At 35.1% G+C, this 12,425-nt stretch overlaps 1 protein-coding gene across 4 annotated transcripts in view; it reads right to left on the bottom strand.

The window, feature by feature from the left end:
* LOC143222867 (protein sprint-like) overlaps positions 1 to 12,425 on the bottom strand; it is a 105,468-nt gene that overhangs the window by 82,205 nt on the left and 10,838 nt on the right. For all 4 annotated transcript variants that reach the window (XM_076449975.1, XM_076449978.1, XM_076449976.1 and 1 more), the window contains exons 2-3: positions 1,662 to 1,831; positions 214 to 454 (exon numbers count right to left, since the gene is read on the bottom strand). In XM_076449975.1, the coding sequence (XP_076306090.1) occupies positions 214 to 454; positions 1,662 to 1,831 (411 nt within the window). The remainder of the gene's footprint in view (positions 1 to 213; positions 455 to 1,661; positions 1,832 to 12,425) is intronic.

Raw genomic sequence — 12,425 nt, 5'->3', positions numbered from 1 at the left:
AATAATTGTTCAATAAAATTTTGAATGAAAGTCAATAAATATCTTACAATATGGTTTATGTTTGAAAATGAATGGCCCTCTCAGTATCTGATAACGTTTCTGTACATTAAAAACAAGTTTTAAAAGAATATTTTGAAATACTGGTATAAACGACATCCACTGTCCAACCACCAAACATGCTACAAAACAGCCACCACCAAAATTTCCAAGTACCTGTGTGGTTAAGATCCCTTCTGTCAGAGAATGAGCATGTGAAGAAAGATCAGAGCACAGGGGTGTGGAAGAAACCTGATACATAGGAGAACAGGGAAGGAATCTATTCCCATCAGTAGATTGACAGACAGTTTTAGATGTAGACTTGTCTGCAAAACTCCTACCAGTACTATATCTGGTTGCTGTTCCTGTTGGTCTCCGTTTTCTTGATTCTTTAACATCTTCAATGTCCCAACAATTTCTATAAATAAATTAAAAGTCCCAGAGATTCACAAAAAGTTATGCTAAATTAAGCTCACAAACGTAACTTCTACTTTATTCGTTGTTTATAACTGGTATTGTAATATATAATAGGTGAGCAAAAACAAAACAAAAAGGATTTTACTTCTTAAAACTTATTCTTGAATAAACACACACACACACACACACACTATCACGTACAAAATACTACAAAGTTTTATGTTTCTCTATGTTAGTGAAAAGTATTTTAGATGATCACAAATACAATATAAAAATACCCTTCCTTTCAGGCTGTCATACAACCCTTCATCATTGGATATAATCTTAATCATTGAAAAGACTCTTTCCAACAAGTCATGGAGATGCCTCATATTTCACAATCTTACATTCACAAATTACAATTACAGTATACACGAGAATCATTTCAACTTAATTTCAAAGTACACAACAAAGCAATTTTTAAATTACTAAATAAGGCTATCTTGATATTCATGTCTTTATTACAAATGTAATGTTATGAGTAGGAAACATAAGTATAAAAATAAATATAACTCTCACAGTACATATACATTGTTTTAGTTTACTGTAGTAAACGGGTATGCCGTTATTGTATACAAAGACATTGTTAAGGACATCATAAAAATATCATTATGATCTCAGTTAACCTTCTCATTTAAAATTAGTTGACTGTAGTCCTGTTTTCAACATGAACTTGACTGTAAGAAGTTAACTATCAAAGACTGAACAAGATTCTGCTCAGTAAACACAGGTGGCTCTGTGTTTTAGAATACCTTTACTTTGGATTAGCTATGTGTATGTTTGGTATCTAGTTCTCCAAACATTAAAATACTAAAATATGCCCGCTAACTGGAAACTAACATACTTTTGTATACAACAACTGTTAAACCATTATTTTACTTCTAGCATACTTCTAAATTAACTTCAGTTAATTATAGGCAAAATCACTTCAGCCAATCAAAACAGAGCAGCTGAGCTCTGTATGTCTGTGCACATGCGTGTATGTGTAAATACATTCCATTATCTCTACGTTGTTATCGTTAAAGCAAAACAAGTTCTTCAACAGAATAAAGTGTTGAATGATAATAACACCATGTATTAAAGTAATTCAGCTACAACGTAAACTAAATAATATGCTACTAAAATATACCACAACTGATGTAAAACAAGATCAACACTCACTGACTAACCTGAAATTGACTGTTTCAATGTTTCCATTCTGGTTACCATTTAAAACAGCTTTATCTTCAATTAGCTCATCTTTGACATCTGGTTCACTTACATGCAGATAGTTATTATGATTTAGTGCACGGGAATCAATGTCCAAGTCTTGCAGCATCTGCTCAATTTCATTTAACTTCTGGAAGACAAATAGAAGGGTATGAAAAGAAAACTAATCATATAATTAGAGAAAGAAAAAAGGAATTCGAAAACTACAAGTCAAGAATAACTAATATATAAAGAAAAATCCTAAGTATATGTAGTACACACCCAATAGTATGCACATGTGTGTGTTTATGTTAGCCATGACACTAGATGATGGCCTTGGAAGTTGTGGACAGATAGACATGTAAAACAGGGAAGAACAAATTAAGAGAAGAATTACTGTTTGGCAACTTGCTAACTGTATACATTTATAACATCTGTTATTTTGAAGAGGATTTAATAGACTAATAATGAGTTCTAACCTTAGGTTTATTTCTTACACTATTTTTATATTTTCTTCTATGTAACCTAAAAATTACATACACATGGTCAAATATTTATACAACTAAAGACTGGTAGAAATACCACGTAAAAAAACAAAACCAAAGCTTGCTGTATTTGGATCTCTTATAATTTACTTTTCATATACTCAAAAAAGCTTTAAATATTTACATATATAAGTACACCGGTAACATTGCCAAATATGTACAGCCTAAACAATCATTAAATTCAAGTTACATGAATCCTGTACATCAACTCCTCCATATTCTATTCACTGTGTATATAATATATACATAATTGCATGCAGTTTGGAGCCTGCTGGGGTTCTTGTAATTGGACTGGTCCAAACTGCATTCAATTCCTCATTAGCATCAGAATGAATTCAAAGACATATAGATAGAAGTATTTAGGAAATAATAAAATTTATCAAAGCATTTTAGCATTGTTTTTTTAGTATCCTCACTATATTGCAGTTTAATTCATGGTATACTATGGTTTAAATAAATAATTTAAGGTTAATTGAAATGAAACATTTTCTGAAACAAAAAAAATCTAAATTTATAACTTAACAAAAATGTTTCATAATCTATACTGAAAATTGTATTCCAACTAACTTCTTAAAAATAAATGTACTTATACTAAATGATATATATGCAAATTCACAAAAAAATATATTTGACCTATAAAATTATCATACAAATGAACAGAACATATCTCAGCAAAGTCTATATTATCTCACTTACTGGCTACAAGTTGTTGCCACTCTGTATGTATAAGTAAGGAGACTCACTTTGGGCAAACTTTTATAGTCATTTTAAAAGCTCATATTACAGAATGCTGCCTATAAGTTTAGTTTGAGAAGATGTGCCAGTCTCAGATAAGTTATTGATAACAGAACTTTACATAAATATTATTCTACTTAAAACAGAATCTTCCAAGACAGGAAAACAAAACAGATGTATACTTTAAAACTTTAAAACAAAGTAATATCATTAATAATTAAAATTGATTTGTTTCTTCCACATTTTCAATTTGGAAGCACTTAATTGGGCCAATCTTTACAAATGTTCAAATGTACAGTTTCATATGGTGCAAATAATCAGCAATGATTGCCTTGAACTTCTTCACAGTTTATATGTAAAATAAACTTTCTATGAGTAATCAAAATACTAATTTTAATTCTATGCTACGTTCACATACCAATATAACACTAACTTGTAATTTTGACCAGTGTCATCCTTATACAAATTTAAATCTTACTTATTAATATAACACCAGGCATTAAATATTTTGGTACATTTAGCAAACAACAGTATAATTTTGGATAAACAGAGAAATCCTTGCAAATGTATTTAACACCTATGCTTAAAAATTTTAAGTGTTTTTTTTGTGGGAGTTCTTTTTTTTATAATATTTACAATATGCTATATGTAATTTTACACAAAATCAATATATAATATAATAACAATACATTACACCTCCTATTTTAAAATTTACCCTGCAAGTAAACTGTAAGGCATCATCTTTCTGAATAATCTTTACAATGGTTAATATAAAAAGGTGATTAAGACTTGAACTCCATTTGATGTGAACAAAACTTTGTCAGATGTTTGGTTATTTTGTAGGAAAAAACCTATAATATTCCTGTAAGTCCAACTCAGAGCATAATGGTGCATAAAAAAAACTTAAGCAGCCCAGCTAACTAATAAATGAATATTTCCTATAAATTCTTTAACAATGCTGTAAATGTAGCTACTAGTATAGCCACCAATTTTGATTTTATTCCTTTAAGACGTACATCCAGTCCTTTTCCGGCTGCACCTTTTTTTACACATCTAAGGTGTTTTTAATTTGATATTATGACTTTTCATCATTACACACCAAACCACAACAATTTAGAAAGTGACACTCAATAGTAACAAACATTAGTTTTAAGATTGCAACACTGTTATTTGGAATAGACCTTTACTTTACAAAACCAACTAGATTCTTTAAAATATATAGTGGTAGCAGTTTTACCACTCTAAAACAGTAATAATAGCTAACTTTATAGTAACATCATGGACTTTTGATAAACAGTTACATAAGTATGATGTTAAGTAACCAGTACAGCTGTATCAAGCCATATTATTTATGTTAATAGCTTAAGCTAATATATGATAATAAATGCCCTTTAATTAGAGTAACTGCATAAAATTTAGTGAATTTATGCTAAAAAGTTAGCAATGAATAATCAAAAATAAATGTACACTCATACAACTTTTGAAAACTTAAGCTAGAAACTGCTAACCATGTTCACAAGCATAAGAATGGGTTAAGCCAAGTATTTACATATCCTTCACCAAATAGTTTTAATGCTCTAAACTCTTTTACTCTTAGGTGGTTGGTTGTTTAGCATTTATTAGTGCAAAGCAACTGGGCTATCTGCACCAAACAATTGCTAAAGAAGTAAAAGTGTAAAATCATTAAAATATGTAAAAAGGAATCATGCTAAAATGAAACAGTCTAATTTTCAAATGAAAATCTTAAACAGAGTCAAAAAGACCACTGACCCTTAAAAATTTAAAAAACACAACTGAAATAGACAGTCACCATCACCAATAACACTGTCCAATGTCAAGGGTGAACACATGGTAGAAATGTTTAAAAATCATGCCGTTGCTCTCAATCATAATGACAGCATGAAAGTAAAATGTGGGCTATTGTGACCTGGGTGACATATCCTATCCAGAACAACTTCCTCCTTCCAATCCTTACGAAAGCAAGATGGCCAAAGAGTAACAGAAGATTTGGTCTGGAAAAGCTTACCACATTGCTCACTCCAAGATGATTGTCAATAGAGTGAAGTCAAGTCTTGAATACAGGCATGACAGATATTGTACCAGAGCAGACAGACTTAGTTGTGTTGTCAGCAAGCTTGTTGCTGTGAATACTGATATGGCCTGGTATCCAGAAAAACTGGATAGAAGTAGATGATAAACAGAAATCAGACAGTCAGTTTTGAATATCAATGAGAACAGGGCGAGAACTAATGTGAAGTGATTCTAGGGCCAGAGAGCTAAGCGAGTCAGTATAAGTGGTAGAGTTAGTTTACTACACAGTTTTTATGTGATCCAGGGCAAGAGAAGTGGCATATAATTAAACAGTGAGCACAGAAACTGTAGAGGGGATTCTACATGCAACAACTGAATCACCACAAACCATGGCAAAGCCCACAGAGTCACCTGGTTTCAAACCATCCATATAAATGAAAATAGAAGAATGGTTTGAAAGATGTTTGGCAAATAGAAGGCGATACTTCCAATCAGGAGTATCCACCTTTTTCAAATGACTTATAGAAAGACCATATTTGGGGATGATAATTAGCTATGGTGGAATGGGCTAATCAGTACATACAGCTATGTTATCCAAGGATAGACCCAATTCATCCAACTGCGCCTGGATAAGGAGGCCAAATTGAACAATGGCAGATTGTCTACTCTGAAAAAGTATGGCCCACAGAGGAAAGAAAACACAATTTCAGGTGTGATGCTGTGGTAAGGATTGAAGTTTTGAAGCATACAGTAAAGACAGCTGCAAATTGCAAATGAATAGGGGAGGTTCATGAGACTCAGTGCACAAACTCTGGACTGGAGACATGAAAAAGGCCCCTGTGTATAGCCAAAGCCCCTGATGGTAAACAGGGTCCAACATCTTCAAGGCTGAGGTCCTGGCAGAGCAACAGACCAGAGATCCACAGTCCAGTTTTGATTGAATAAGGCCATGATAGAATTTTAGCATGGAACATCAATCCACTCCCCAAGAGGTGGAAGAGAGGACACAGAGGATATTCACTGCTCTTGTACACTTGACACATAGTTGCTTGATGTGTGGAATAAAGGTAAGCTTACAGATAAAGATAAGCTCTAAAAAATTTGCTTCAGTAGCTACAGGAAGCACAATTTCTTCAAGATGGAGCTCAGGATCTGGATGAATACCCAGTTGGTAGCAGAAGTGCATGCAAACAGTTATGGAGTGAGAAAAGGTAAAACCGTCTACTGTGGTCTGCTTCAGTAAGCAAGTGAGGACAATCTGTAGCTGCTGTTCCATAAACCTCATTCCCTACGACTGACTTAAAATATGGAAGTCATCAACATAGAGTCTGATTGCAATTGTGGGGGAGGAGGGGAGTTGTCCACAGATGACAATCATTATGATGAAATGTTACACTCAAGACACAGCTTTGAGGGACTCCAAGTTCCTGTGGGAAAGTGTTAAACCCACACAGACTTGAAATCACAAGTTCATTAAAAAATGTTTAATAAAAATGGGTAAAATGGCAACTCAAATACAAGTGGAAGTCTTACAAGATGCCTTTCTCAAAGTCACAAATACAAAAACAAAATGTCACTCGAGAAAGGCTTCCCCAATTGGCATTTCAAGTCATATCAGATGATCCATGGTGGAGCATTGTCATCGGAACTGACACTGAGTGGGTGAGAGAAGGTTATTTGATTTGAGAAACCAAACAAGATGAGCATTAACCAAGATCCCTTCAAATTCCAATTGCTTTGACAAGCTGTCTCTGTAAGATCTTAGCATCAAGAAAAACATTTTCCTCCCAGAGCTGGTTAAATATAACCAGAAGGATAGTAAGAGAGGCAGGAGAAAGATGGCTCATCATCTCGTAATTAATATCACTGGATATAACTAATGTACTGACAGACCAATGAAGATCAAGCTTGAGTTCCACCAGTGTAAAAGAGCAATTACAATCATAGAGACAATCATCCCAAAAGGAGAGAGGTAATTATTCTGCCAGTGTTTTGATGGCTAAGGTGGGGATAAAGCAAAAGTACTAGATACATGAGAAAAGTTTTTAGAGAAAGTGTTAGCAATGTTTTGACCATCAGCAACTTTTGGCCATTAGAGAACAAGATCAAAAGGGGGGCAGAAATATAATGTCCACTAACCTTTCAAATCTTGTCCCATATGACTTTCAAACTGGTGGTAGAAGAGGTGCTAGAGGCTTATTTAATCCAAGATTCCTTCTGGCTTTGACATCTGACTTGCTGAGCATGTGCACAGGCTCATTGAAATGAAATGTGGTTTAAAAGTGTGAGATACCTATGAAAGGTATCCCAAGTTCATTTTTAAACTTTCCTTGCAATGTGGCAAGCAGATTTCCACCAAAGATGAGGATACTGCGGGAAACATGAAGTTTTAGGAATACACAAGACAGTCAGTGCTGCCATGCAGTCCTTTATCAATAGCTTACAGACAATGGCAGGATCAAGTTCTGAGAGAGCAGTGAAAGAAGGCCAGTTGGCCTGGTCCAACTTCCTTTGAGGCACATGAGTTGGGTGGCATCGACCATGGCCAGTCTCTCTCAGAATGATAGGAAAATGACCATAACTCTGGAGGCTACTGTCAACCCTCCAAGAAATGAGAGAGAAATGTGAAGGGAAGCAGGTAGAAAGATCAGTAGCAGTAAAGGACTGACTAGGTGCATGAAAATAAGTGTAAGAACCAGTACTGAAGAGAGATGTGATATGCTCTATAGAACAACCCTCCCCATCAATATTAGCACAATTCCAGAGGGGATTATATCCATTAAAATCCCCCTAGACTAAAAAGGGAGACAGCAACTGCTCAATGAGGGCATCAAGGTTTCTACAGGAGACAGGCAGAGAGAACAAACAGTGATGATACGACCCAAGGAAGCACAGATAACTACAGCCTCCAAGGATGTATAAGTGGCAAAGACAGGGTGGGCACATGCTGATCAACTAGTAGTTCTATCCCATTATGCACTTGTCCATCACACAACCTGTCATTTCTGTACAAAGAAAACTGCCAAAGGGTGACTGTATCAGCAGGTTTCAGAAACACTTCCTGTAAGGAGAGACACATGGGATGGTAAGAATCAATCAGATCTTTAATGTTATCTATATTTGAATGAAAACCTCGACAGTTCCACTGGATCAGAGTGGCCATTTTTATTTACGTGGAGGAGATCATGTTTTTTTCTTTACTGGACAAAAGGCTATCAACCTCCATGGATCCTACCCTGGGTCGAGTAGGTAGGTCTCTTATCTGTAGACAAATATTCCAGCAACTGAGGGCATGAAGGAATGGTCGTTTTACTTCTTGGGACTGCAGAAGAGGAAAGACCCAAGGAAACACCTGAAGCCATAAGAAGTGGAACTAAGCAGTCACTGGAAGGAGCAGCAGGGACAGAGATGGAAGCAGACATAGCTTCGTCAACTCTTTTAGTCACAGAGGGTAAAAAGATTCTTCAGGTGTATTGCAAACAACTCTGCTTAGAGAGATCTGTCTGCACACCCACTGTGGCAGTGGAAGAGAGTGCAACATTATACATCCGAGATGGAGTTGGGGACAATTTTTGAGCCTCTGGGTAAGAGATATTATTTAAAGTCATCAATCATTGCACCTCTTTCTCCTCCACCCATTTAAGGCAAGAAATACAGAAAGAGGGGTGTGAACCACTACAGTTAACATAGAGTAATTCTAGTTTGCACTCATATGCATTGTGGTCTTTGCAACCACAACAAACATATGTTAAAGAACCACATGATGTTTTTGAGTGACTGAACTGTTGACATTGGAAACATCTGAAATGGTTGGGAATGTATGGCCGTACCTTACAGTTCAGATAACCTTCTTTGACTGTGACAGGAGGATGTGGTGATGTAAACGTCAATATTAGAATATTAGTAGACACCATAATTCCATCTTTGCAAATGAAGATTCAGGGTACTGCAGAAATGCCTTGCCTGGAGAAAATGACAAGGATATAAGACTCAGAAATATTCTTTAAATCCCTCTAAACTATACCTCCTCTGTAAGAATTCAAAGTTGCATGGAAAGTAACCTTGATGGGTATATCCCCAATGGCCTTTGATTTCAAGAGGAGTCCGATATGTTGTGGTGAAGACATTTCCACCAAAATGTCTCCAAAGCACAACTTCTTTACTGATTTAGGGGAGTCAGTAAGCCCCTCTAATCCCTTTTGAATAAAAAAAATGGGGTAACATCTGCCCTAACAACTTCTTGGATAAGTAATGAATAATTAGAAATCAAGATACAGAAACCAAATGTGATGTTGGCTGTATAACAGTCATCATCAATGCATGGTCATTTTTATGTAATTTTTTTTTTCAATTTTTTTCACTTTCATTTTGTTTTTTTCAAAGTTAATGAAAAAACTTTCTAACATTTCTAACATTTTATTCTAACATTAAATAAACATTTAATGTTTATTTCTAACATTAAGAAATAAACCTTAACTATTTAAGAAATTATTGGTTACAATTATCACGAAAGAACATTGGGAAAATTTTATTAAAAAATTCACATGTTCAATCATAATCTCTGATTAGCATATGTATGAAAGTTGAAGAGTACTTCTGAGCCTTATATATGGGATGCAAAGCCATATTTTATGGGGAGGGGAGTGACAAATTGGTCTATGCAATTAAATTTACATTTTCTTATACCAAAAATATATTTCCAATAACACTTATATCTGTATTTTCAATACAGCTAGTATGGATATTAAAATTTTAATGAAAATAAATTACAGAACATTTTGACCTTCATAGGTCATTTTAACTAGAAGATGATCTATGAAGCCAAAATGTTGTTCTGTACTTTATTTTCATTGAAGTTTTAATACCATATTGGCCGTATTAAGAATATAGTGGGTTTCTCGTCATCATGGAATACTTCTATTTACGTGCCAGCTTTATTCCAACAAAAGGTTCTTCTTTGCCCATCTAAGCAATGGTATAAATTCAAATTCAGTTGTTCTAGTCTTTATACCACACTGTATCACCCCTATGATTTTAATCTTGTGACTGTCCATACCCAATCCATATATAGGATCTCTGTTATTCTTTCTTATTCAATTGTTCAAGACTGCAAAGATTATCAGACCCAAATGTTGATTATTATGGAGAAAAAAGGCAGAATAGTATAAGAGGAGGTATTATCAGAAATGTCTTTTGAGTATAGAAAAATGTAAACTCCTGAAACACACTTACCTCCCCTCTCACTTTAGCCAAAATCCCACACTGGCCAAGTGGAAGGGCTGGTGACAGCAAGATCCACACAGAAAGAATCTGCAATGTAAAACAAGTGGACACATTTGAGAAATAAAAAATCACACTAGTGGGGGTCTGAACTACTTCTGGAACAGGTATGCTTTTCATCTAGATAAAGTGAAATCTAAATGTGGATAACAAAGGCCAACTGGCTGTAGAGTCAATATAGTTTACTATCATGAATTATGTCCAGTCCTCAACCACAACTATGAGGTTCCACATTTTGTGTGTTGGAATTATAGGGAAGTGAACTAAAAACTAGATCTCAGTTTTAGTGGCCAGGACATGGGGACTGCAATATAGCTGTATAAAAGAAATAGTGATATGAAAGGAACCCTGAAAGTTACAGTATGTTGCACGTTGAGCCACCAGAATTATGAAAAGAAGACAAGCAACACCTAAGTATATAAACTCTCACTCCAAACTGACAAGCACAAAATGCAACAAACCAAAATCAAATTTATTAGCCCAGAAACCCAACCTAAAATGTACTGAATGTCGTGCATGAGTCAAATGGACAAGTATTTCCTCCCCTCAATCTGAAGAAGCGCAGAATGCAAGAAACCATACTTAGAATTATGTAGCCAATTCACTTCTCCCTCAACCTGAAACAACACACATCATCCAGCCTGGGAGTACAAACTGAAATTGCAACTTTTGAATCTGAAATGCAAGGTAACATCTCCTGCCCATGAAATTACATGAATGTGGAAGAAATGTAGTTCCACCAGTGTCTCATGGACGTGATGCCCCATGTGTAGAATTCTCAGACCAACACTCATACAACCATGTAGCATTACGTAATCTCTTACTTGGTATTATGAAAAAACTTACATAGGCTGGACTAACTCCCCACCTCTGACATACAAGAAAAACATTCATAATTAATGGTGGAAGGAAGGGAATCAGCTTTGTTCTTTTCTCGAGTAGAATAAAAAGTACAAACATCACTAAGGAGGAATAGATCTCTTTTCATCACTTGAGCAACTGGAACTTGAGACTGTAAGGGTGCCCTTTCTCCATTAGTAGAAGGGCAAAATTGTACCAGGGAGTCCTAAAGAATGATGCTTCAAAAACACTGCAATAGGATAAACTCAAAGCTTCCCTGACCTGTTCAATCCAGGGGTTAGAAAGGATAAGAAAAGTAACTTTATTCTTTACTCATGACAATCCATGAGTGGCAGTCCAGTATTATAAAAGATATTTGATATTAAAACAATTAGTCAGAACCCAGAAAGTATCAAGATGATCTCATGTAACACCCCATCTCAGAGCTTGTTGGTAGAAGGAATTTATTTATTAGTCTACTGATTGCTAGTGTAGATTTGTAAAAGCATACCCGACTCACTACTGAGAGAGATCCAAATGACAATAATGAAAAGGTCCCCAAAAAAGAAAGAAATGAAGTTACCTCTATCACAGAGGAGACAGGGCATGTAGAATACCCATGGGGAGGATAACCAAAACCCATCCAAGGAGGAGACTGTCTAAATCATGAACAAGTGAGATACAAAGCCTATATAATTTCCTCTAACATACTATATATGTGAGCTGCCAAAGACATTAATGTATGCTTCCTTTGATGAGATTAGACCCAAAGAAGTCTGTTCTTCTAATGAAAAACCAGAATAATCTAACTGAATCAATTAATGAATCCAACTTACCAAAGTGACAGGGCATAAGCTGCATGAAAATGAAGGATTATAATGAATAAATAACCTACAACATACATATCATGCGACATCACAGAACTCAAACAGAGCAACATAAAAGATAATCCAGAAGGTCATATAAACAGAAAGTGGGAGAAAAGATGAATGAGAGGAAAACCTTATCTTCTTTTCAAACCAGTATAATTTTAGGTAAAAACAAAGCATGTCTAAACACAATAAAAACATAGTTGAAATGGTACAATATCCTTTGAACATTGAGTGCAAATATAACTGAACTTTGACTCCAGTAACCAAAAAAAGAAAACATGTTTTTGGTAAAAAAACCATATAATGAAGATGATCCCAAAGGTTGAAAAGGTGGACACGATAATGCATGAGAACCACTGTGATATTCCAGCTCGGAAACTGGGAAGGGCACCAAGGAAGTACAACATGAAATGAGTTGAAAAGGAAAGACAACTGGGGACTG

Source organism: Tachypleus tridentatus, chromosome 8 (genome assembly GCF_004210375.1).
Source record: "Tachypleus tridentatus isolate NWPU-2018 chromosome 8, ASM421037v1, whole genome shotgun sequence".
NCBI classification, from domain to species: domain Eukaryota; kingdom Metazoa; phylum Arthropoda; class Merostomata; order Xiphosura; family Limulidae; genus Tachypleus; species Tachypleus tridentatus.
Note: the sequence above shows the minus strand (reverse complement) of the source record. Positions and strands in the feature narration are given on the sequence as shown.